We start from the raw sequence: 26,815 nt of genomic DNA, 5'->3' as shown, positions 1-26,815 counted from the left end.
GCTGGGGTTGCAAGTGCATTTGATGTGCGGGAAATCCCCAAAATCAAATCTGAAAAAAAGAAGAGAGGATAAGGATAATATGTTGCCCTGAGCTATGCCATGTGCTGGAGGAGATAAAAGCAGTCTTAATCGTATATCATTTTATCTAAGCTGCCTCCAGATCAAAAGGCAGGATAGATAAAAAGCAAGCAAATAATGAAACGAAAAGGATGGTGACTGGCAAGGAAGTGGGAGTGTGGAAGCAATCTCAATGGACCATGGTCTGATCCAGCAAGCTGATTCTTCTTCTGCCCGACCTGCAGCTGGTTACCAACCGAAGAAGTGGAAGAAGGCGTGGCTCTGACAATGGGTCCCGTTGGCAGGCCGCTTTGGGTTGAGTATGCAGGCGGGGACTCGGTTGCCGAGAAGTGTAACATGCAACTCGGTGCTCTTTGTAGGCTTTTCGTATGCCATCTCTGCTGATTTGGGAATCATCTTTGTGGTGCAGGTAGCAAACATTTTGCTGAACGGGGTAAAGTATGAGAGCGAACTGAATGGATCGAGTGAACTATCTGAACAGCCGCTTTCAATGAAGCTCCTTTGTTCGACCATCTGCCACATGCCCAAGGCCCTGCGTAACCTCTGCATTAACCATTTCCTAGGTAAACATGTGTTCTGCTGCATTTGGGGGGCTGGCGTGGGACCCTGGGACTTCAGACTGACTCCATGGCAGTTACTTTTCAGGCCCAGTTTCTGGTCTGCAATCTTTACATCGCTGCTGAGTTGAGAGATGACAGGGCTTCCGGCGTTCTGCTTGCTACAGTGTGCAGCACATTGTATGTTTGAAGTAGAGCTGTGCTGAAATTCCTCAGAAGACATTTTTCTGAGAACATTTATGCAATTTTTCTTTTTCTCAGCTTTGAGAAAGAAGGCCACTTCGTAGAATTTTCTCCAAATATTCTCCACCATTTTTTTGTGATGGCTGACATTTTCCTCCCATAATGCCCTGGAATGATGCTAGGTCTGGGGCATTCTGGAGTCTGCAAAATGGTGGCCAGGCTGCGGACACAGTTTGTGCTGCTGCTACATGCCACAGCAACAGAAAAGAGAACAACTTGGAGGGAGGTGGAGCGGGGGGGAGAGAAGTTGTGCTAATGGTGAGCCCCACCCTTGAGTAGCCATTGAATAATCTCTCCTCCTTGAAGAAATTTGGTGACATTTTCTCTGCTCCCAAATAGAGTGGAGAATTTTGAGGGGCCATTTGCACACAGCTCTACTTGAAGGGAGAGCATTTTGAAGAATTGCAGAGGCAAAGAGACTCAGGGTTATCAAGACGGTAGAATGGGACAGTGATGGAACGTTCTGGGGGGGGATTTCTGGAAACGGATTTTTTTCTGCTGCTATATTTTTCCATAGAAAATGTTCCATTTTTAGAAATGCATTGTTTATTATTATTTTAGAAAAAAAATTGTAACCTGCTGAATAAACACAAAACATGTCAAACTGGGCAGCTGGAATCGATAAAAATACCAGTCAGCTTTAAAATCAAAGCTGTAATTAACTTGCTTTTTCAGGTGGCTATGCCATCTCTTTTTAAAAAATCACATCTATTTAGGTACACACCTCTTCAGGCATACCAAAATTAATATGTTAACAGTTTTCAGTGCCTTCATCCCCCCTGCCACCGCCCCTCCAATCCTAAAATCTAAATTATGTGAGGGAAATGGAACATTCCCAAGTATTCCAATAAAAACAATTTCCAAGCAAAGCTTTGACATTGTATCAATATAACATTTAAACCACTTAACAGTGCAATCCTATGCATGCCTAATCAATGGTCCCATTAACTTCAGTAGGACTTATTCCCAGGTGTGGGTATATATGATTAGCGGCCTTGGGCTGCTAATACCTGGGAGTATTGAGCTCAATGAGACTTTCCTTTGAGTAGATATGTGCAGGATTGCTCTGTAAATGCAATCCTATATTCACTTACCTGGGAGTAAACCCCATTGAACTTAATGGGGCCTATTTCTGAGTGAAAATTAACTGTATGTTTTGGGTACATTTGTGCTACTGAAAATCGAGGGAAGATCCGATATTATAAATGCATTTGTTTTTCTCTTTAAGAGGAATTACCTCCCTCTTAAGCCACAAATAAAAGAGGCTATAAAAGAGTGCCAGTGTGGTGTAGTGGCAAGAGTGTTGGACTGGGAGTCGGGAGATCCGGGTTCTAGTCCCCACTCGGCCATGGAAGCTCACTGGGTGACTTTGGGCCAGTCACAGACTCTCAGCCCAACCCACCTCACAGGGTGGTTGTTGTGAGGATAAAACGGAGAGGAGGAGGATAATGTAAGCCGCCTTGGGTTCCTTGCAAGAGGGAAAAAGGCGGGGTATAAATGCAAATAAATAATAATAATAATGATGATAATAATAATGATAATAATAATAATAATTTTCTCTTCATTGACCAGTATATCACCAAAAGAATTTCTCCACTCAGGAAGTGTAATTCTTCTTCTTCAATGTTATCAGTTAGTGCAGTTTGTTACTGAACATGTTATGTCTATTTTTTATTTATTTTTATTTAAAACATTTCTTGGCCGCCTTTCAGGGCAGAAGCCGTCCAAGGCAGCGCTCAGCAATAAAATACATAAAACAGTTACAATATTAAAAGCGATAAAAACATAAACACAGTAAAACAACAACAAAAGCCAACAAGAAAACCAACAAACGCAGGAACCATAACAGTAGCAGTCATTTCACGTCTACAAGAGTACTTGACGAGGACTTTATAGAGTCGAAACGGAAACACACCGGGGTTCGGTAGACTGGCCAGCAGAACTGATATAGCTGTTTTGAAATACTGACGGACCGTTTATAATTGTTGCTTTGTAAAATCAGTTGGCATAATTGTGCCACCGATCACAATACATTTTGTAATTAACCGGTCTGGTGCAGTTGCGTAGGACTCTTACACCTGGAGTGTTTGCACTGAAACTGGTCTCGGTGCAGCCGTCAAGGCAGGGGTGTGAAGTAGGAGTCGAGGGCTGCGGTCAACGGATGGCTTTAAATGGGGTTTAGACAAATTCCTGGAGGAGAATGCTATCGATGGCTACTAGTCCTGATGGCTCTGTGCTACCTCCAGGAACAGAGGCAGTGAGCCTCTGTGCACCAGTTGCTTGAGAGGGTGCTGTTGCACTCACGTCCTGTTTGTGGGTTTCCTGTGTCCTGGCCCAACAATCAAAGACATTTTCAGGTACAACACACCTTTATCTGACAGAAAGAAAACGCTGCAGCATGGGGAGTTCACTCTCTGCGCAGTAAAATAAACTCTCCCCTGCATGCTAGAGACCACTAGCTTTTCATTAGGAAATTGATTTTCAGGCCAGCCACCTGAGCTCGTGCAGAATGCTTGTTGACCAAAAAGGAAGTCTAGTTTAACCACAAGTTCCTAAACTGTTGGCTGGCCTGTCCGGAGAATGGTAACATACAGGCAGTTCCCTATTTGGCTTGTTCACGTATAGAAACGTTTGCTGGTTGGGCAAACTGCGTTTCAGACCTTCGTAGATCTTGTATTTTTCGGAGAGAGAGGGTGCAGGTGGTCATGTACACATTCAAAAATTCCACAGTGAAGATACTCGGGCCCAACCTTCGCTGGGCCTCAGTATGGCTTCCCTCTGGTCTATTACAGTTGGCGATAAATGTGGGCAGCTGGTTGGCCACTGTGTGAACAGAATGCTGGACTAGATGGACCCTTGGTCTGGTCCAGCATGGCTCTTCTTACGTTCTTAACAGAACACTGGACTAGATGGATAAGGACGAGATGGTGGACTAGATGGACCCTTGGTCTGATCCAGCATGGCTATTCTTAGGTTCTTAGGTTCCCAAAGGCAGTGGGGCTGGCTGATCAAATTGTGAATCACGTGAAGCAATATGTGTGACCTCCTAAACGGGATGGGGGAGTGTGTGACGTCTGGAATCTCACATGGCCCTAAGTGCACCACAGGCTGACCTGTCCCCCATGAATTACCACAGTGCCCCATGGCTCACCACCATGCCTTTCATTTGGACAGGAAGAGCACGTCCCACTCACGATCCTGGTGACGCAATGCCACCTTCCCCAGCTCGGCGCCCTCCAGATATTTTGGACAACAACTCTCATCATCCTCAGCCAGGGGCCCTATTGTGTGGGGATGATGGGAGGTGAAGCTCCACACATCTGGAGGGCACCAGGCTGGGGGAGGCCAATCTCGCTGAAGCCAATCTTGCTGAAGTGCTCCTGAGCAGCGGCTGTTGCTTGAAGATACAAGACGTGCGCCGATGTAGGGCATTTTTAATCCCAGTCCTTTTATCCTGATGAGAAGAGTCCTGCTGGATCAGACCAAAGACCCATCTCTCCAGCAGCCTCTTTTCCTCAGTGGCCATCCAGAAGCCGCTGGGAAGCCCACCGGCAGGACACGAACACAACGGCCCCCTCCTGGCACCTGGGAGGAAGAGACGTACTGCCTCTGATCCTGGAGGTAATATAATAACCATCATGACTAGTAGCCACTGATAGCCTTGTCCTCTGTTATTTTGCCTAATCCGCTTGTAATGCCATCTAGCTTGTGGCCACCACCACACCGTCTGTGGCAGCAAATTCCAGAAATCAATTCTGTGCTATGTGACTGTCCTGACTCTCCTGCAAATACTGATAACAAACCTGTAAGTTAGAATTAAGCCCAGAGGTAGTGACTATCCCAAAACCCTGTCCTCCCTGCTCCTAGTCTGACATTCTAACCATTGGCACACATGAGGTTTTGCAAATAACCAGTAGTGATTGGTGGATCCACCAGCTATTCTTCACTGGCCCGCCAGTAAACCATAATTTCTTTTCTGCCCACCTCTGTCTTTGACAAACCACTTCCTCGCTTAGCCTTAGGGTTTCTCCACACCAGACTTTTTATCCCACAACTTTACTGGGGCTTCTGCTTCCAGATTCCTTGCAGGATTAAGATCGGCCCTTTAAATGCATTTCTCCCTTTTTTCCCAGGGATTCCCTTTACCTGCGAACTCTATATGTTTCATTATACATCCACTAGATGGTGCTGTGGTTATAGCGCAAGTCTGTCATTACACCTTGAGATTCAAATCGCCATTTTTAAATAGCTCATTATCACTGTTACAAATAAAGCTGCGGAAATGGTCACAAAGCACGCGAGAGGCCCTGGAGGGTGACGGCATCATGTAAAGGACCTGCACACTTCTGTGAGAAACCAATCTCAATCGCAAGATAAAAGCCTGGTGTGGAAAAGTGTTTAGTCCCCATCCTTTGCAATATGGGAATGGCAACATCCAGGTTACCTGACAGCGCTGGTGTAACAATGACTGAGATGATGGATGCGTGAAGCCCTTTCAACACTAAGCATTGTTTTAATTATATTTCACAGCACTTGCTGGAGTTTGTATCCCCAGATCAAGCCCTACTCTCGCTCATTAAGGATCTGGTAAAAAGAATGAAATCTGGAGGGGAGAGAGTCAGCACTAAATAAGGCAACCTTATTTAATGAGGAGGGCTTCTGGCAGCTCAGACCATACCGCACAACAGCTGTTTGCTTGCCTTCCCTTGGAATCATTGATTTCTGGACCACGCTGGTGGAGCTGTCATTTAATGGCGCAGCAAGGCATAGCCGACAAAAAATGTGGACAGCCACATCCGGTGGCTTTAAAGACGTGACATCACGTAACTGGCTCTTATTTATTTATTTTATTTATTTATTTATTAAATTTATTAATCACCCACCTGGCTGGTCACCCAGCCACTCTGGGCGATGTACAAAGTGTATAACAGAACAGTTTAAAAAAATAAAATTCTACAGTAAAAACATCATATTTCTAAAAATACCCTAACCCACCCCGAATGCCTGCCTGAACAACCACGTTTTTAATGTGTGGCGGAAACTCATTAAAGAGGGGGCATGGTGGAGTTCCCTAGGGAGGGAGTTCCACAGAGTGGGGGCTACCACAGAGAAGGCCCTCTCCCTCATCCTCACCAGTCTAGCTGTCCTGGCTGATTTTCTCCCATGATTTTCTCCCCCGCCGAAAAGGATTCCGCTGTTCCAAATTATGCCTCCTCCCTCTCTGTCTTCTGATTCCTCCTTTAGGCTGGCTGTCCTTCGAAGGGATGCTTCTGTTTTATACAGACTTCATGGGGGAAGTGGTGTTTCAAGGGGACCCCAAAGCCCCCCATGACTCCGAGGAATATCAGAAGTACAATGCCGGCGTGACCATGGGCTGTTGGGGCATGTGCATTTATGCGTTCAGTGCTGCACTTTACTCAGGTATAAAAAGACCCTCCCGGACCTTTGACTCTGGATATCTTGTGGGGAAGATGGTGACCAGCTATGTTAGCAGGCAGGAAGGTGCGGGGGCGGTAGGAGAGGGCTGTACCACTTCCTGGCCTGGGTGCCTTGGCAATGGCAGAACAGATAAAATGCTGTTTGGATCACTGTTGGCAAGGAGATGGGCTGCAATCGGTACTTCTGATGGAGTCTGGCTGTGCTTCCAGATTATGCTTTTATGGCACCATCACCCTGGCTCATTCACGGGACTTTATACGGGGTCCAGATGACAATGTCTTCAACTCGTACCCCTCCTGTGTTTTCCCATCGCTTCTTCCCTCTTTCTCTCACTGAAAATAATTCTTTCAGAAAGAAAAGATGGAATAGCTGCTGTTACGACTGTTAAGGCCAGTCTTGTAAATAAGACCACAAAAGTTACAAGCCTGCAAAAAAAAAAAAAAAAAAAATTACTAGCCTGCAGGCTACTAGCCTTTTAGCAGGCTAGTAATAAAAAATCCACCTACCAAGTGAACTGGACTGGCGGAGGAGGGCTAGAATGATACATCCCATCTCTGCTAGCCTGCTGTGATTCTGTGCCGGTCACAGAAGAGCAGCCCACTCATTCACCTGCATGGAATTTCTGTACACCCATGGTGAACAGGAATTTTGTGAAATACAAACCTACTTAAGGCACATTCTAATACGGGCAAGGTTAATTTGCAACGGCTGCTAATGCATTATTGGACAACAGTGCCTTTCTTTAACATCATTAACCAAATGATTAATGATTAAACCACCACCGCTGAAATAAAAACCCTCTTTGCTTTTGAATCACTGCAGCAAGACAGTCCGCTGCAGAGCAAACAAAGAAAGTTTACAGCAGGCAGAGAGAGAGAGCCTTCCACAATGTATAATTGGAGTGGTGCATTCGGGAAGCTACTCACTTTGGGGTGGGCTGGAGTGATCACCGTTTAGGCTGTATTTCAGGCTGTTGTGCAGCTGGGGCTCAACCTTGGGGCTGAAGTTCAGGACCCAGTAGACCCCCCCCCCCCGTCCACGTGGCTACCCAGAGAGTGACAGGTGATGGGAGAAGCAGCAAACAGAGCCAGCATCAGCACCTAGGGAGGCATGAGTATGTCAGGGACCACCAGAGCTGACGCTGCTCAGTCACACCAGCATCCTTGCATCTTCTTTTTAAAAAGGATTTTGTAGTCCGGGGGTGACCTTTTGGGCATCTGCATGGCTACAGATGTTCAGTGTGTTGTTTTTCTTTTAAAATTTATTATTATTATTATTATTATTATTATTATTATTATTATTATTAACATTTATATACCGCCCAATAGGTTATTCAACCTGTTCTGGAGGGGGTTGCACTCCCCCTAAAGGATCAGGTTCGTAGTTTGGGGGTGCTCTTGGATCCAGAACTGTCACTTGAGGCACAGGTGAACTCAGTGGCACGGAGCACTTTTTAAAATATCAGCTTAGGCTGGTATACCAACTATGCCCTTATCTGGACAGAGATAGCCTTGCTACAGTTATCCATGCTCTGATAACTTCTCGTCTGGATTACTGCAATGCGTTATACGTGGGGCTGCCTTTGAAAACGGTCCGGAAACTTCAGCTGGTCCAAAATAGGGCAGCAAGATTGTTAACAGGGACTGGCCTGCGAGCACATATTACGCCAGTACTTTTCCAGCTGCACTGGCTGCCAGTCCATTTCCGGGCCCGATTCAAAGTGCTGGTGTTAACATTCAAAGCCCTTAACGGCTTGGGGCCAGGTTACCTGAAGGATCACCTCCTCCCATATGTGCCTGCCCGGACCTTAAGATCATCATCAGTGGCCCTTCTCCGTGAGCCCCTGCCAAAGGAAGTGAGGTGGGTGGCTACTAGGAGGAGGGCTTTTTCTGCTGTGGCACCCCGGCTCTGGAATGAGCTCCCTAGTGAGGTTCGCCTGGCGCCTACATTGTATTCCTTTCAGCGCCAGGTGAAGACCTTTTTATTTTCCCAGGCATTTTAGCATTTTAGCTTTCTAAATTTTTATCTTTGCTGTTTTAAATCTGTATTTTAAACTCTTGCACTGCTGCTAGGTTTTACTGTGGTTGTATTGTTATATTGTGGTTTTAATGTTCTATATATTTTAAATTGTTTTATTGTGTGTTGTTTGGTTTTAATTTCTGTGAACCGCCCAGAGAGCTTCGGCTATTGGGCGGTATAGAAATGAAATAAATAAATAAATAAAATAGCCAAAGCTCTCTGGGCGGTTTACAAAGATTAAAAACATTAAAAATACAGTATACAGAGATTAAAAGCCATTTATATAAAAAAGCACATGAACAGCCAGTATACACAAGAGAAAGTGTATCTAAAACAACTTCAGACAAGCCATCTCAAGCAAACAACCATAACCATATGACAATCCAGGATTGATTAAAACTTATCATACGCTGCCAAATATCTGGCAGAAGAGAAAGGTCTTAACCTGGCGCCAAAAAAGATAGCAATGTTGGTGCCAGGCAGGCCTCGTCGGGGAGATAATTCCATAATTGGGGGGCTACCACTGAGAAGGCCCTCTGCCTTGTTGCTGTCTTCTGAGCTTCCCTCGGAGCAGGCTGCCAGAAGAGGACCTTAGATGTTGAGCGTAGTGTATGGGTGGGTTCATGTCGGGAGAGGTTAAGCTTCTCTACAACAAACTGGTACTTATTCCCTGGTACATGTGTTTAGCACCAGGGCAGATGAAGCACGCTCCATTTTATTCCTGCAGTCATGGTAGTGATATGATTCAAGTGGGTTTAAAATACGAAACTGCACATGCACAGAGTATTAGGTTGGGTTTTTTTGCTCCAACGTATCCAATTTGTAGAAGCAGTTGTGAAGCGTGGAACGGTTGTGGGAGGGTGGTTCGAGACGACAATTCACATTCTGTCGTTCTGTTTTACAGCCTCACTAGAAAAACTGGAAGAATACTTCAGCATCCGCACACTGTATTTTATAGCATATCTTGCCTTTGGACTTGGCACGGGCCTAGCTACATTGTCCAAGAATATCTATATAATTTTATCTCTATGTGTAACATATGGTATTTTATTTTCAACACTCTGCACACTTCCATATTCTTTGCTGTGTGACTATTACCAGAGTAAAAAGGTAAGCCTCAGATTGGTGACCCAGTCATTCTTTAGGGCTGCCAGTTTTTTGTTAGGTCAAGCATTCCTGGTACATCAGTCTGAGTGCACAGGGCATGTTCACCTTTCTGATGGGAAGCAGGTTTTAAAACAAAGTGTAAAGACAGAGAGCCTCTGAACATGAGCAAAGATTCCCCCAAAGGCTACTATCTTTATTGTTAAAAAAATGACTGTACAGAAATTGGGGAATTAAGCAAAACACTGGCTTTATGATTCTTCATTTATCACATTTATGTCCCACATTTCCTCTAAGTTGCTCATGTTGGTGTAAATGCTTCTCCCCTTTGATTTTATCTTCACAGTAACCATGTGAGGTAGGACAGGCTGAAAGATGGTGACTGTCACATCCAGTGAGAGCTTAATGGCTGAACAGGGATTTGAACCTGAGCCTTCCCAGTCCTTGTCTGACTGACATGCTAACCACTGCACCACTCTGCCTTTCAAATCCTCTTTACATCTTTTTCTTTTGGTGTCTGACTATAAGGATAAAATTCTAGTTGCCAGCCTCTGGCCAATTAAAGCTCAAGATGTTATAGCAAAAAGTCAACTAAGGTTTCAGTCGTGTACATATTTACCTAGGAATAAGTCCCATTGAACTTAATGGGGCTTACTGCTGAGTAACATGTATAGGATTGCACTGTTCGTCTGCAATTCTATGGATATTCACTTGGTAGTATGTCCCACTGAAATCAAGTGGGACTTACTTCTGCGTAGGCATGCACAAGAAGGATGACTATGGGAGAACATGATCAAGGTTTCTAAAATTACGAACAGCGTGGGAAGATATATTTGTTCTCCCTCGTTATATTGGAACTTATATCTACTAAGAAAACTGAACAGTGGTAGGTAGGCTTGGTTCTTGAAAAAGGAAAGGCGTTCTTCACGCAATGTGTTATTAACCTATGGAATTCACTGCCACAAGGCCGCTGGCATAGATGGCACTTTTTAAAAAAGATAGGAGGATAAGACAAATTCATGGAAGAGAGGTATATTGGCAACTATATGCCATTATTGCTCAGTAATACTGCCATCTATAGAGGCAGTGTATCCCTGAGTACCTAGTGTACCCTGAGCACTTTCCAGAGGCATCTGGCAGCTGCCAGGAAGGGAATGCAGGACTAAATGGAGCTTGGTCTGATCAAGCAACTCTTAATAACTTGAGAAGAGCCCTGAAGGTCCGAGGCCTATCTCATCCAGCATCCTGCTTCCCACAGGGGTTGACTTGATTCCCATTGAAAGCCAGGCATGCACAACCTTTTTGGGTTGGTGGGCATATCTGGAATTTTCAGAGACTGTTCTGGACACTCTCACAAAATGGCTGCCATGGGATGGCTGCCATGGTAGGTGTGGCCAGTCGCAAAGCACCCATTTCCTAGAAGGCGAACTGGTGAGGCTAAAAGAAAAGTAACGTACTCAAGAACGTGACAAGGCAGAGGTGGGGTCTGCGCCCCCAAACACAAAACCACTCTCCTGAGCCCGTCAGTTTCCTGCGCAAAGGAATGAGGCACAGAGACAAGTAACTTGGCTGAGAATGCCACGTGGGGCCTAGGGGCATTCTTGGAAATAAAGATGGCGCACTTTGCTTTGCAGCATGTTGGCCTCTCTTTAGGAAAAATCTAAAATGAAATAAAAATCAGGAGGGGCAGGGAACCTGGCCACCAAGAGAGAGAGAGATCCATGAGCACAAAGTTGGAGACCCCAGGACCACATATATGGGGTGAGAGCAACAGCCCTCTCCCAGCAGTTGCTCCCCCAAACCTGGCATCCACTGGCACTAGTGGAGGCCACAGAGAGCCATCGTAGGATCCCACCCCTGAGATCAAGCTCAAGAAGAAGGGAGGCCCCCACAGATGATAGGATATAACATCCTTCTTTTCTACTCTTTATCTGAGTGAGTGGGCCACCCATTCAGAAATTTAACCCAACACATCACAGCAAATTGTGGTTTCTCATATGCCATCATTTTGCATTGAGCACCCAGTCAAAGACGTAAGCCAAACAAACCCCCAACAAAAAATCTGTTGTAGTCTCTTTAATAAGGGAAGGGCATGTATATATTATTATTATTATGTTATATTTTGGTTCTTTATTTATTTACAACACTTGTATACCACTCCACATCTAAACAGATTCCGCAGCAGTGAACAACAAGAGATAAAATGAACAAAAGAGAAAAAGAAGAATTAAAAATGTAAAATGAACTGAAATTTAATTTTCTAAAAAATTCAATTGTTTTCTATTAAAACCTTACAAAAACAAGATGATCATAACTAGGTGTGTTGGTTCCAGGCTTTCAAGCAGGGTTGGGAACCTTGGTTCTCCAGATGTTGTTGGACTCCAGCACCCAGCACCCCCAGCCAGCACAGCCAGGGATGATGGGAGTTGCAGTCCGACAACACAAACCAAAAAAAGGAAACGTGTGTATACCTTGACACACAATATACAGCAACAGCTGGACGCATGACTTGTAGGAGTTGATAGCCTTCTTCTCCAAGAATTTGTCTTGTCCCTCTTGAAAGCCATCTATAAGCCAATGGCCTTCTCCACACCACATGGCTGTGTTCTTATGTTTTGACTGTAGCCGCTGGGGCTTTTTCGGTTCAATTGGGGTGACAGATTTGTTTCGATTTTTTCTTTCAAGGAGAGGCTTTTTTGTTTTGCTTTTTTAAAAACATCTCCTTCTCTGAACAGTTTACCGGATCGAGTGAGGATTGCACCAAGAGAGGGATGGGAATAGACATCTCCCTCCTCAGCTGCCAGTATTTCCTCGCACAGATTCTGGTTTCCATAGTGATGGGGCCCTTGACGGCTGCGGTGGGCAGTGCCAACGGGGTGATGTACTTCGCCAGCATGGTGTCTTTCATTGGCTGCCTGTATTCATCCCTCTTTGTCGTTTATGAGATCTCGCCGGGAGAAGAACTGGCCGAGGAACAGCAGCCTCTTATGCTGAGTGCATGAATTTGGAAGGGCGGGGAGAGGGCGGTCCCACGCCAGAAGCTGCCACATCGACACCACGGTGCTGTTGGAGAGACAATGACAGGAGAATAACCACGGAGATGTACATCCAATAAAAAAATAAAACACCAGACCTGGCTGCTTTGGAGTCTTTACATGACGGGGATAGGGGCTTCATAGAATCATAGAATAGCAGGGTTGGAAGGGGCCTACAAGGCCATCGAGTCCAGCCCCCTGCGCAAGGCAGGAATCCAAGTCAGAGCGTCCCTGACAGATGGCTGCCCAGCCTCATAGAATCGTAGAATCCTAGAATCGTAGGGTTGGAAGGGGCCTACAAGACCATCATGTCCAACCCCCTGCTCAGTGCAGGAATCCAGGTCAGAGCATCCCTGACAGATGGCTGTCCAGCCTCGTCTTGAACGCCTCCAGTGTGGGAGAGCCCACCACCTCCCTAGGTAATGGGTTCCATTGCCATATGGCTCTAATAGTCAGGAGGTTTTTCCTGATGTTCAGCCGGAATCCGGCTTCCTGTCACTAGAGCCCATTCTGTGTCCTGCACTCTGGGATGATCGAGAAGCGATCCTGGCCTTCCTCTCTGTGACAACCTTTCAAGGACTTGAAGAGCGCTATCCTATCTCCCCTCAGTCTTCTCTTCCCAAGGCTAAACATGCCCAGTTCTTTCAGTCTCTCCTCATAGGGCTTTGTTTCCAGTCCCCTGATCATCTTTGTTGCCCTCCTCTGAACCCTGTCCAGCTTGTCTACTTTACAAAAGAGATCCCAGCCATGCATTTCTATACATGTCTACTCAGAAGGAATTCCAACCCATCCATTAATTTCATCCTCCCAACCACTCTGTGAGGTAGGTTATGTGGAGAAATAGCGACTGGCCCAAGATAATCCACTGAGCTTCATGGCTGAATGGAGATCTGAACCTGGGTCTCACCAGTCCTACTTCAATACCCTAACCACTGCACCACGCTGTCTGTCTTCATGGTTAAGTGGAAATTTGAATGTGGGTCTCCCCAAATGATCCAACGACCTTCACCACTCTGGCTCTGAGCATGATTTTTAACCAATCGCCTGTTTCTAACCCATCATGTCAACCAAATAGGTGCTGAAAGTGGTTTACAGAAATTCATGGGACATTCTAAAGGATTTAAAATCATAACATGAAAACGCACAAATTATATACCAATAAAACCCACAACAGCATCAACAACACCAACAACTCCCTCTAATAGCAAACTCAGATAGTGCATGCCAAGACATATGAAGCTGAAGTGCTCCCACTCACAAACAGTGCGATGTAGTGGTTAGAGTGGGACTCAGGTGAGCTGGGTTCTAGTCTCCACCTGGCCACGAAACTCGCTGGGTGACTTTGGGCCAGTTGCCGACTCTCAGCTTAGCCTACCTCACAGGGTTCTTTCTAGGACAGAAATAGAGAGGAAGTGGACTATGTAAACCACCTTGGGTTCCCTGCAAGAGGAAAAAAGGCAGGCTATAAATGTAATACTAAATAAAAAGAAGAGGGACATAGCATTCTGAGGGAATGCCAAGGTTTGCAGAAATACAAAAAAGAGAGAGACCCCACTCCCCCGGACAATGAGGTCTGAGCATTCTTGGTAGCCATGAAACGTTGCGTGCTAGAAAAGAAAAAATGGAAAACTTAGAGGTGGGGAGGATGGAACGAAGTATCCCGAAGGAGGAACCATGAACAGGTGCGTTTTGTTCTGGATCGCACCAGTAAGAGTAGTCGTTCAGTCGTGTCCGACTTTTTGTGACCCCATGGACCATAGCACGCCAAGCCTAACCGTCCTCTGCTCTCTCCTGGAGCGTGCTCAAGTTCATATTCATTGCATCGGTGATGCTATCTAGCCATCTCATCCTCTGCCGTCCCCTTCTCCTTTTGCCTTCAGTCTTTCCCAGCATCAGGGTCTTTTCCAGGGAGTTTTCTCTTTGCATTAGGTGGCCAAAATATTTGAGCTTCAGCTTCAGTATCTGTCCTTCCAATGAGCAGTCAGGGTTGATTTCCTTTAGGATGGACTGATTTGACCTCCTTGCAGTCCAGGGGACTCGTAAGAGTCTTCTCCAGCACCACAGTTCGAAAGCATCGATTCTTCGGTGCTCAGCCTTCTTTATAGTCCAGCTCTTGCAGCCATACGTTACTACTGGGAAAACCATAGCTTTGATTATATGGACCTTTGTTGGCAAGGTGATGTCTCTGCTTCTTACTATGCTGTCTAGGTTTGCCATCGCATTCCTCCCAAGGAGCAAGCATCTTAATTTCATGGCTACAGTCCCTGTCTGCGGTGATCTTGGAGCCCAAGAAAATAAAATCTGTCACTGCTTCCATTTCTTCCCCTTCTATATGCCAGGAAGTGATGGGGCCAGATGCCATGATCTTAGTTTCTTTAATGTTGAGTTTCATAACATATTATTCTAAGCATTTCACATGTACTACATCTTCAGTTCTTAGAGTGATCCTCTAAGGTGCGTGTGTATTCTTATTCCCACCTTGCTGATGGGGAACTGAGGCTGTAGAAAGACTCACTTTCGGCTAAAATGGCTAGAGGTATATTGAGCTCTGCATTGCCTCTACTGCATTGTTGTGGTGAAGGGGCTTGCATAACTCAGTGAAGCCATAAGCTATGCCGTGCAGGGCCACCCAAGACGGACAGGTCATGATGGAGAGTTCTGACAAAATGTGGTCCACTGGAGAAGGAAATGGCAACCCACTCCAGTATTCTTGCCAAGAAAACCCCATGGAACGTATCACAAGGCTAAAAGAGATGACGCCAGAAGATGAGCCCCTCAGGTCGGAAGGTGTCCAATATACTACTGAGGAAGAGCAGAGGGTATTTCCAAGTAGTGCCAGAAAGAGTGAAGCGGCTGGGCCAAAGCCAAAAGGACACTCAGCTGTGGATGTGTCTGGTGGTAAAAAGAAAATCCGATGCTGTAAAGAACAATATTGTTTAGGAACCTGGAATGTCAGATCAATGAATCAAGGTAAGCTGGAGGTGGTCAAATATGAGATGGCAAGATTGAACATCGACATCTTGGGAATCAGCGAACTAAAATGGACAAGCATGGGCGAATTTAATTCAGGTGACCATCATATCTACTACTGTGGGCAAGAATCCCTTAGAAGAAATGGAGTAGCACTCATAGTCAACAAAAGGGTGGGAAAAGCAGTACTGGGGTACAATCTTAAAAACAATAGAATGATCTCAGTACGAATCCAAGGCAAACCATTCAACATCACAGTAATTCAAGTCTATGCCCCAACCACTGAGGCCGAAGAAGCTGAGGTTGATCGGTTCTATGAAGACCTCCAACACCTTCTAGAACTAACACCAACAAAAGATGTCCTCTTCATCATAGGGGACTGGAATGCTAAAGTAGGAAGTCAAGAAATCACCGGGATAACAGGCAGGCATGGCCTTAGTGTACAAAATGAAGCAGGACAAAAGCTAATAGAGTTTTGCCAAGAGAACACGCTGATCATAGCAAACACGCTTTTCCAACAGCACAAGAGGCGACTCTACACATGGACATCACCAGATGGTCAACATCGAAATCAGATTGATTATGTCCTTTGCAGCCAAAGATGGAGAAGCTCCATACAGGCAGTAAAAACAAGACCTGGAGCTGACTGTGGCTCAGATCATGAGCTGCTTCTTGCAAAATTTTGGCTTAAATTGAAGAACGTAGGGAGTGCCTGAGGAACTATGGACAGAGGTCCGTAACATTGTTCAGGAGGCAGCAACGAAATCCATCCCAAAGAAAAAGAAATGCAAGAAAGCAAAGTGGCTTTCTGATGAGGCTTTACAAGTAGCTGAAGAAAGAAGGGAAGCAAAAAGCAAGGGAGAAAGGGGAAGATATATCCAACTGAATGCAGAGTTCCAGAGAATAGCAAGGAGAGACAAGAAGGCCTTCTTAAATGAACAATGCAAGGAAATTGAGGAAAACAACAGAATGGGAAAGACTAGAGATCTCTTCAAGAAAATCGGAGATCTCAAGGGAACGTTTTGTGCAAAGACGAGCATGATAAAGGACAAAGAAGGCAGGGACCTCACAGAAGCAGATGAGATTAAGAAGAGGTGGAAAGAATACACAGAAGAACTATACAGGAAAGATCTGAATGTCCTTGATAGCCATGATAGTGCTGTCACTGAACTTGAGCCGGACATCCTCGAGAGTGAAGTCAAGTGGGCCTTAGGAAGCATTAGTAACAACAAAGCTAGCGGAGATGACAGTATTCCAGCTGAGCTATTTAAAATCCTAAAAGATGATGCTGTTAAAGTGCTGCATTCAATATGCCAACAAATTTGGAACACTCAGCAATGGCCGCAAGACTGGAAAAGGTCAGTTTACATTCCAATTCCAAAGAAGGGCAATGCCAAAGAGTGTTCAAACTACCACACAACTGCACTCATTTCACATGCCAGCAAGGTGATGCTCAAAATCCTACAAGCTAGGCTTCAGCAGTATGCGAACCGAGAACTACCGGAAGTACAAGCTGGGTTTCGAAGAGGCAGAGGAACTAGAGATCAAATCGCCAACATTCGCTGCATCATGGAGAAAGCAAGAGAATTCCAGAAAAACGTCTATTTCTGCTTCATTGACTATGCTAAAGCCTTTGATTGTGTGGATCACGACAAACTGTGGCAAATTCGTAAAGTGATGGGAGTACCAGACCACCTTACCTGTCTCCTGAGAAACCTGTACGAGGGTCAAGAAGCAACAGTAAGAACCAGACATGGAACAACCGAGTGGTTCAAAATTGGGAAAGGAGTACGACAAGGCTGCATATTGTCACCCTGCTTATTTAACTTGTATGCAGAGTACATCATGAGAAATGCCGGGTTGGATGAATCAGAGGTTGGAATTAAGATTGCCGGGAGAATTATCAACAACCTCCAATATGCAGACGATACCACCCTAATGGCAGAAAGCGAAGAAGATCTAAAGAGCCTCTTGTTGAGGGTGAAAGAGGAGAGTGCAAAAGCTGGTTTGAAACTCAACATTAAAAAAATGAAGATCATGGCCTCTGTCCCCATCACTTCCTGGCATATAGAAGGGGAAGAAATGGAAGCAGTGACAGATTTTACTTTCTTGGGCTCCAAGATCACCGCAGACGGTGACTATAGCCATGAAATTAAAAGACGCTTGGTCCTTGGGAGGAAAGCTATGGCACACCTAGACAGCACAGTAAGAAGCAGAGACATCACCTTGCCAACAAAGGTCCGTCTAATCAAAGCTATGGTTTTCCCAGTAGTAATGTATGGCTGTGAGAGCTGGACTATAAGGAAGGCTGAGCGCCGAAGAATTGATGCTTTCGAACTGTGGTGCTGGAGAAGACTCTTACGATTCCCCTGGACTGCAAGGAGGTCAAATCAGTCAATCCTAAAGGAAATCAACCCTGAGTGCTCATTGGAAGGACAGATCCTGAAGCTGAAGCTCCAATTTTTTTGGCCACCTAATGCGAAGAGAAAACTCTCTGGAAAAGACCCTGATGCTGGGAAAGACTGAAGGCAAAAGGAGAAGGGGACGGCAGAGGATGAGATGGCTAGATAGCATCACCGATGCAATGAATATGAACTTGAGCACGCTCCGGGAGAGTGCGCAGGACAGGAAGGCCTGGCGTGCTATGGTCCATGGGGTCACGAAGAGTCGGACACGACTGAACGACTGAACAACAACAACAACATGGTGGAAACTGGGATTCGCTGGGACTGGCCTGCTCTAATCCAAAGTACTATCTCTAACACACAAACTTTATGTCATAAACCCACATCAGTCAAGTTTCTCATTTTGTCCCTAAGCATCTGCTAAAGATAGAGCTGCTATCAAGGTTTCTTTTTTAAAAAGAAAAAAAAAAAAGGAAACCTGTTTGGAAGCCATTGTTCAGTGGCAGACTATGTTCTTTGCATGCCGAAGTCCCAGGTTCAATCCCATCTAGGGCTGAGACCCTGGAGAGTTTCTGCCAGTCACCTAGCTGTCAAGCAATACCAAACTAGATGGACCATAAGAACATACGAAATGTCATGCTGGATCAGACCAAGGGCCCGTCTAGTCTAGCATTCTGGTCACAAAGTGGTGGACCAGCTGCCCATGGGAAACCCACAACCAGGACATGAGTGCAAAAGCACCCTCCTGCCCATGTTCCCCAGCAACTGGTGCACATAGACTCACTGCCTCTGGTTCTGGAGGTAGCAGACAGCCATCAGGACTAGTAGCCTTTCCCAGCCATCTCCTCCAGGAATTTGTCTAACCCCCTTTTAAAGCCATCCAAATTGGTGGCCTTCACTGCAGCTTGTGGTAGCCAACTCCATCGTTCGTGCGCTGTGTAAAGACGTCCTTCCTTTGACCCACCAGTCAGCTTCATGGGATGCTGTGGGATTCTAGTACTGTGAGAGAGGGAGAAAAATGTCTCCCTATCCACTTTCTCCACACCATGCATAATATTGTAGACCTCTGTCAGGTCTCCCCTGACCCTCCTTTTTCCCAAGCTAAGCAATCCCAGCTTTTGTAACCTTCTCTCGGAGGGGAGATGCTCCAGCCCCCTGATCATTTGAGTTGCCCTCCTCTGCAGCTTTTCCCAGCTATACAATATCTTTTTTAAGGTGTGCTGCCCAGAACTGTACACAGTATTCCAAGTGTGGTCTCACCTTAGATGTGTATAAGGACAGTACAATATTGGCAGTTTGTTTCTCAGTTCCCTTCCTAATTATACCTAACACGGAGTTTGCCCTTTTTTTGACCGCAGCCATACATTGGGGGTGTCTCTACATTAAGCAAAAAACCTGCAAAAACCCACATCCTTTGCAGAGCTTCCTACTTTCCGTTTCTTTATGGGGTTAGGAAGGGCTTATTTGCACAGCAGCCTTTGAACTGAGGGAGTGTCTCCCTGCCTCCCTGCCATGTGCTCAAGGGGGGGGGGGCAGTCTTCTTTCCGTAGCTTAACGTCTGCTGTACTGTTTTCTTGCACCCTCCAGGAAACCTCTGACTTGTTTCTGTGTAGACATAAAATGTAAGATTGAGCTGTAAGTCTGCACCCCTTGGCACACTTATGTGGGAGTAAGCTGCATTGAATTCAGTGGGACTTACTTCTGAGTAGACATAAGATTGCCCTGTAAGTCTGCAACCCTTGGCACACTTACTTGGGAGTAAGCGCCATTGAACTTAGTAGGGTGCTCTGAAAAAACAGAGGACGGTGCTTCTGAGCTTGGTGGGGTGGGGGTCAAATGTGTCTCCCTTTATTGCAGGGAAGCATTTTACCCTCTTCTCCCTCCAACTGAGAAATGCAGAGGCAGGACTCACAATGGGCAGGCCCTCGCGCCTGTCAAATCTGCTTGGGTCTCCTTCTGTGCAACTCCGCTCCATTTGGACTAAATGGATGGAGCGGGATAAAAATGTTATAAATAAATAAATGCTGGTCTGGCTTTTCTTATGTTCTTATGGTGAAAATAAATGAAATAAATACATAAGTAAAATATTTCTATGTCCAGGCTTTAATGGCATTTAATGGCATATGACAGGGCACTTATGTTGGCTGTCTTGAACAGATTTGTTATTAAAATTGTTTATTGAAATTGATTCTAGCTATTTAGGGCACAATCCTATGCATGTTTAGACAGAGAAAAGGCCTACAACACCCAGCATTCTCTGGGCTGGGGAATGCTGGGAGCAGTAGGCTTTTTCTCTGTCTAAACATGCATAGGATTGCGCCCTTAATTGTTTTAAATTTTGTATCTTAAATTTTGTTTAGACCATGTTGTATTATAATGTCCGCATGTTGTAGTTTTTGTATTTATTTTTATGAATTGTTGCGAATTCATAACTATACTGTATACTGAATTTTTTGGGCAAGATTTGTCTAATTTCTATATATTTTAACCTCTACATTTTTTATTTTAAACGTTATGTGTTACAGTATGTTTTTTAATTGTGATGCTTCTGAGACGAATAAATAAATAAACTATACATGACTTATTTTTATGAATTGTTGTGAATTCATAACATTTCTATACCGCTTCGGCTATCCGGCGGTATAGAAATGAAAATAATAATAATGGTGGAAGGGAGAGAATCAATTCAACAAAAATTAATCTCAGGTGAATGGTTGTAGGACTGCAGCCTACGATACAGAAATATCTGAAATGCAAGCTACTGTATAATGTATTCCTGTATGCATGCATGCATGCATGCATGCATAAAGGATGATTCATATATAGGAGCTTTAAAAAAGAAAGTTAAAAGGGGGAGGGGGGAATTAGTCCTTTGCTGATAGTCTCATCGCGGACCCAATCCATGCCAAGCAGCCCGCCCCCTCCTTCCTAGGTATCCAATGGTAAGACTCTTCTCGAGTCTTGCCCTCAGCGCCCGCTGATTGGCTGTGAGGCTGGAGAGCCCCGCGCCAATGAGGGGAGAGGAAAGGGAGGAGGATGAGAGCTGGGCTTTCCCAGGTGAGTTTGCTGACTCCTGCAGATCAGAGCGCAGGTAAGTCTCTCGCTGTGTCATATAGATGCCCGGAGGGCAGCGTGGGTGGATGCAGGGGTGGTTTTCTTAGAAGGAGAGGAAGAGGGAACCCCTTTCAAAGACAGGCTGATGGCTCAGGAAATAGGAACAAGCAAAGGAAATCAACCCTGACTGCTTATTGGAAGGACAGATACTGAAGCTGAAGCTCAAATATTTCGGCCACCTAATGCGAAGAGAAAACTCCCTGGAAAAGACCCTGATGCTGGGAAAGACTGAAGGCAAAAGGAGAAGGGGACGGCAGAGGATGAGATGGCTAGATAGCATCACCGATGCAATGAATATGAACTTGAGCACGCTCCGGGAGAGAGCGGAGGACAGGAAGGCCTGGCGTGCCATGGTGCATGGGGTCATGAGGAGTCGGACACGACTGAACGACTGAACAACAGAATAGCGTAAGAATTACCCCGCAGGATGAGACCAAGGGTCCATCTACTCCAGCATTCTCTTCACACAGTGGCCGACTATCTGTCAACAGGAAACAACCAGCAGGGCATGAGCGCAACAGCACCCTCCCACCCATGTTCCCCAGCAACTGCTGTACATAGGCATACTGCTTCTGATGCTGGAGGTAGGACAGAGCCATCAGGACGGGTAGCCATGGATAGCCTCTTCCTCCAGGAATTTGTCCAACCCCCCTTTAAAGCCATCCAAATTGGTGTCCATCACTACGCCTTGTGGTAGCGAGTTACGGAGTTGAACTCTGCGCTGTGATCTGTCCTGAATCTCCCACCACTCAACTTCATGGGATGACCCCATTGAGCCCTAGTCTTCTGAGAGAGGGAGAAAAATGCCTCCCTATCCACTTCCTCCACACCATGCATCATTTTGTACACCTCTGCCATGTCTCCCCTCACTCCCCTTTTCCCCAAGCTAAACTATCCTCCCTCGTAGGGGAAGTTGCTCCAGCCCCTTGATCACTTTAGCTGCCAAACTGGACCAAAAAAAGCGAAGGAAATGCATCTCCTGAAAAGAGAACAAAAGGGGCACCGATTTGCATGACGCTTGCGTATGCTAATTGATGTGTAGAGATGCAAATTTTGAAATAGTTACTGAAATGTAAGTAGTAATACTGTATGTCTCACTATCCTGGATCTATCCGCTATAACAAGAAAGCTTGAAATTGCAGGGGAGATGCAAGGTGAAATTTTAGAAGCTAATGTTGTTGTTGGTCGTTAAGTCATGTCTGACTCTTCGTGACCCCATGGACCATAGCACGCCAGGCCTTCCTGTCTTCCACTCTCTCCCGGAGTGTGCTCAAGTTCATATTCATTGCATCCGTGATGCCATCTAGCCATCTCATCCTCTGCCGTCCCCTTCTCCTTTTGCCTTCAATCTTTCCCAGCATCAGGGTCTTTTCCAGGGAGTTTTCTCTTCGCATTAGGTGGCCAAAATATTGGAGCTTCAGCTTCAGTATCTGTCCTTCCAATGAGCACTCAGGGTTGATTTCTTTTAGGATGGACTGATTTGACCTCCTTGCAGTCCAGGGCACTCGTAAGAGTCTTCTCCAGCACCACAGTTCGAAAGCATCAATTCTTTGGCACTCAGCCTTCCTTATAGTCCAGCTCTCACAGCCATACGTTGCTACTGGGAAAACCATAGCTTTGATTAGACGGACCTTTGTTGGCAAGGTGATGTCTCTGCTTCTTACTATGCTGTCTAGGTTTGCCATAGCTTTCCTCCCAAGGAGCAAGCATCTTTTAATTTCACGGCTACAGTCACCGTCTGCGGTGATCTTGGAGCCCAAGAAAATAAAATCCGTCACTGCTTCCATTTCTTCCCCTTCTACTTGCCAGGAAGTGATGGGGACAGAGGCCATGATCTTAGTTTTTTTAATGTTGAGTTTCAAACCGGCTTTTGCACTCTCCTCTTTCACCCTCAACAAGAGGCTCTTTAGATCCTCTTCGCTTTCTGCCATTAGGGTGGTATCGTCTGCGTATCTGAGGTTGTTGATAATTCTCCCGGCAATCTTAACTCCGACCTGTGATTCATCCAACCCGGCGTTTCTCATGATGTACTCTGCATATAAGTTAAATAAGCAGGGCGACAATATGCAGCCTTGTTGTACTCCTTTCCCAATTTTGAACCAATCAGTTGTTCCATGTCTGGTTCTTACTGTTGCTTCTTCACCCTCGTACAGGTTTCTCAGGAGACAGGTAAGATGGTCTGGTACTCCCATCTCTTTAAGAATTTGCCACAGTTCGTTGTGATCCACACAATCAAAGGCTTTAGCATAGTCAATGAAGCAGAAATAGACGTTTTTCTGGAATTCTCTTGCATTCTCCATGATGCAGCGAATGTTGGCGATTTGATCTCTCGTTCCTCTGCCTCTTTGAAACCCAGCTTGTACTTCCGGTAGTTCTCGGTTCGCATACTGCTGAAGCCTAGCTTGTAGGATTTTGAGCATCACCTTGCTGGCATGTGAAATGAGCGCAATTGTGCGGTAGTTTGAACACTCTTTGGCATTGCCCTTCTTTGGAATTGGAATGTAAACTGACCTTTTCCAGTCTTGCGGCCATTGCTGAGTGTTCCAAATTTGTTGGCATATTGAATGCAGCACTTTAACAGCATCATCTTTTAGGATTTTAAATAGCTCAGCTGGAATACTGTCATCTCCGCTAGCTTTGTTGTTACTAATGCTTGCTAAGGCCCACTTGACTTCACTTCAATTTAAGCCGAAATTTTGCAAGAAGCAGCTCATGATCTGTGCCACAGTCAGCTCCAGGTCTTCTTTTACTGCCTGTATGGAGCTTCTCCATCTTTGGCTGCAAAGGACATAATCAATCTGATTTCGATATTGACCATCTGGTGATGTCCATGTGTATAATCGCCTCTTGTGCTTTTGGAAAAGAGTGTTTGCTATGATCAGCGTGTTCTCTTGGCAAAACTCTATTAGCCTGTGTCCTGCTTCATTTTGTACACCAAGGCCATGCTTGCCTGTTATCCCGGTGATTTCTTGACTTCCTACTTTAGCATTCCAATCCCCTATGATGAAGAGGACATCTTTTTTTGGTGTTAGTTCTAGAAGGTGTTGTAGGTCTTCATAGAACCGATCAACCTCAGCTTCTTCGGCCTCAGTGGTTGGGGCATAGACTTGAATTACTGTGATGTTGAATGGTTTGCCTTGGATTCGTACCGAGATCATTCTATCATTTTTGAGATTGTACCCCAGTACTGCTTTTCCCACCCTTTTGTTGTCTATGAGTGCTACTCCATTTCTTCTAAGGGATTTTTGCCCACAGTAGTAGATATAATGGTCACCTGAATTAAATTCGCCCATGCTTGTCCATTTTAGTTCGCTGATTACTAAGATGTCAATGTTCAATCTTGCCATCTCATGTTCGATCACCTCCAGCTTACCTTGATTCATTGATCTGACATTCCAGGTTCCTAAACAATATTGTTCTTTACAGCATCGGATTTCCTTTTCACCACCAGACACATCCACAGCTGAGTGTCCTTTTGGCTTTGGCCCAGCCGCTTCACTCTTTCTGGCGCTCCTTGGAAATTCCCTCTGCTCTTCCCCAGTAGTATATTGGACACCTTCCGACCTGAGGGGCTCATCTTCCGGCGTCATCTCTTTTAGCCTTGTGATATGTTCCATGGGGTTTTCTTGGCAGGAATACTGGAGTGGGTTGCCATTTCCTTCTCCAATGGACCACATTTTGTCAGAACTCTCCACCATGTCCTGTCCGTCTTGGGTGGCCCTGCACTGCATAGCTTATGGCTTCACTGAGTTATGCAAGCCTCTTCGCCACAACAAGGCAGTGATCCATGAAGGGGAAAAGCTAATACATGAGGCTTACATCCTCCTTCTATCGCCCTGCTCCTCTCCAAGACAGTCAAAGCAATGCAAAATTAGCCAGTTAGATAAGTGAATCGGTTGAGCAGAGAGTGGGTTTCCTTAATCTTTTTCTAAATTGTTCTTTAATTTTCTATATCCAGGCAGAAGGCCACATTGCGATGTCTCATCAAGTCACCATTCTGGTTATTGGAGCAGGGAATAGGGGAAAGAATTATTCCTCTTACGCCCTGCATTATCCTGCTCGCATGAAGGTAAAAATGGTTCCCTGTTCATGTGATTCTCTTTTAGGAGTTTGTGGCTTGCCAGTTCTATCAGCACTAAAAGGGTTCAGAATTTAAACAACAAATGACGCTGAAATGAAGTACTTGGCAAAAGGAAACGCCATGTAGAGATGAGAAATTGGAAGCATTTGAAATGGAGGCCAGTGTGAGGGGGGTCATGATCTGCCAGATGACCTCGTTCATCCACTCACTGGCCCTTTCCAGACTGTAGCCAGAAATCTTTTGATGGGGAGGAGGTTTTGGGGTGTTTGGGGCAGGGGGCATAGAGTAACGTATTGTTAAAAAAGCAAAAACCTAAATACAGAGAGTCCACATTTAATTTAAACCTCTTTAATGTATTAAATTGCTTTTTAATAAACTGAAATTGCATTTTCATTACATTAAAAGGTACGTGTCAAGTGCTTATCTGTCATCCTGATGCTTTGGCCAGAACAATGGAAAAGTTGCAGCAGGGTTAATTCTTACGGAATAACGCAGTAGACTACTGGCTGCATATCTCCCCCCCCCCCCTTTGTATCTCTAAATTAAACAGCTTAGGAGGGTGCCAGGCTGGGGAAAGCTGGCTTAGAGATTAACTTATTTTCTTCTTAAATGAAACCTGAGAATTCAGGCTAGGTGCATGGAAAAAGATCGGAAGGAGCCAACTTCCCATGGCTACGGCCCTGATTTGCCTTGCTGTTTTATGCCTTCCTGCTCAAGTCAAAGTTCATTCTTGGCTGTTTGCAACATTGGGCTGGGTGTGTAAGTGCTGCTAAAGGAAGCTTTCATCTATAATACTACAGTGCAGAGTCCTAGGGTGGTTCCAGATGAGGCATTTGTCATGGGATTAACCATGCCCCATTCCTTCCCCAACATTTAAAGTGGGTGGAGTGAAGGATCCACAGGATGCAGTCATCTTCCCAGCGCTGCTTCCATGTTTTTTCTTAATGCAGACAATCCGTTAGGGAGGAAAAGAGCAGAATAGCTGTGCAATCCCTCCGCAAGTATGCACAGGAAACTGTGGTACTGAAGGAGGAGTTATTCTTGGGGAAGGTGGATGGTGTGTTCAGGATTCCACACACACACACACACACGCCTTCCTCTTCTCCGTTGCTTGGTGTGTGTTTCCAGTTGCAAAGCTATTCTGAGTTCTGCAACACACGTGCTACACCCAAAAGCGTTTTGCTGATTACCTTCGTTAATCATTGAAAATCATTTCCTTGCTCTTTAATTAAAAAAGAAGCATGTGAATGCATTTGGTTGCTCTAAGCAGCTTTGCTTCTGGTTCTTGGCGTGCCCATAAGCAGCCCCTCAACTAATTGCTTCCCGAACTTGTTAAATCATCAGCATCCTTGACAGGCAAATTAACTATTGAATTATAGGATTCCACTGTGCCCTTTGATGATGATGATTTTTAAATAGCATCAGATTGCAATTCCGATGAAACAGAATTGCGAAAGAACTCTAAAAAAATATTTTTGAGATGTTCGGGGCTGCTGGTGCTTAGTGCTTGGTGCTGAGGCTTTCTAACAACAGGCATGCAAAAGTGTCCTGACTCATCTTTGAGATTAGAAAGCAGCAAGAGAGTATGTTGCTCGCTGCCCTGAGATCTTAATGATGCAGGGTGGGATATAAATGTTTTTAATAAGTAGTCATAAATAAATAAATGTTGCTGAGAAGGGGACATCTTCCTCCGTGAAAAGCAGCCCCACCTCTCAGAGGACAATTTATTTATTTATTAGATTTCTTAGCTGCCCATCTAGCCGGTTACCC

The 26,815-nt window shown here is 45.2% G+C and overlaps 2 protein-coding genes across 5 annotated transcripts in view; both read left to right on the top strand.

Moving 5' to 3' along the window:
- The window catches only part of SLC45A1 (solute carrier family 45 member 1), a 29,401-nt gene extending 16,851 nt beyond the window's left edge, over nt 1–12,550 (top strand). The window contains exons 6-9 of the mRNA XM_084822352.1: nt 488–641; nt 6,123–6,299; nt 9,241–9,446; nt 12,176–12,550. Of these exons, the coding sequence (XP_084678478.1) occupies nt 488–641; nt 6,123–6,299; nt 9,241–9,446; nt 12,176–12,442 (804 nt within the window). The 3' untranslated portion in view covers nt 12,443–12,550. The remainder of the gene's footprint in view (nt 1–487; nt 642–6,122; nt 6,300–9,240; nt 9,447–12,175) is intronic.
- Nucleotides 12,551–20,855: 8,305 nt separating this feature from the next.
- The window catches only part of LOC146335373 (uncharacterized), a 41,907-nt gene continuing 35,947 nt past the window's right edge, over nt 20,856–26,815 (top strand). For 2 of the 4 annotated variants that reach the window (XM_084821938.1, XM_084821935.1), the window contains exons 1-2: nt 20,856–20,907; nt 24,923–25,033. In XM_084821938.1, coding sequence (XP_084678064.1) covers nt 20,887–20,907; nt 24,923–25,033 — 132 coding nt within the window. In that variant the 5' untranslated portion in view covers nt 20,856–20,886. Of the gene's footprint in view, nt 20,942–24,922; nt 25,034–26,815 lie in introns of all 4 variants that reach the window. The other 2 variants (XM_084821939.1, XM_084821936.1) reach the window with 1 other exon arrangement.

The sequence above is a fragment of the Heloderma suspectum genome, chromosome 15, assembly GCF_057233095.1.
Source record: "Heloderma suspectum isolate Gila_16-S chromosome 15, 16-S_ref, whole genome shotgun sequence".
Taxonomy (NCBI): Eukaryota; Metazoa; Chordata; class Lepidosauria; order Squamata; family Helodermatidae; genus Heloderma; species Heloderma suspectum.
Note: the sequence above shows the minus strand (reverse complement) of the source record. Positions and strands in the feature narration are given on the sequence as shown.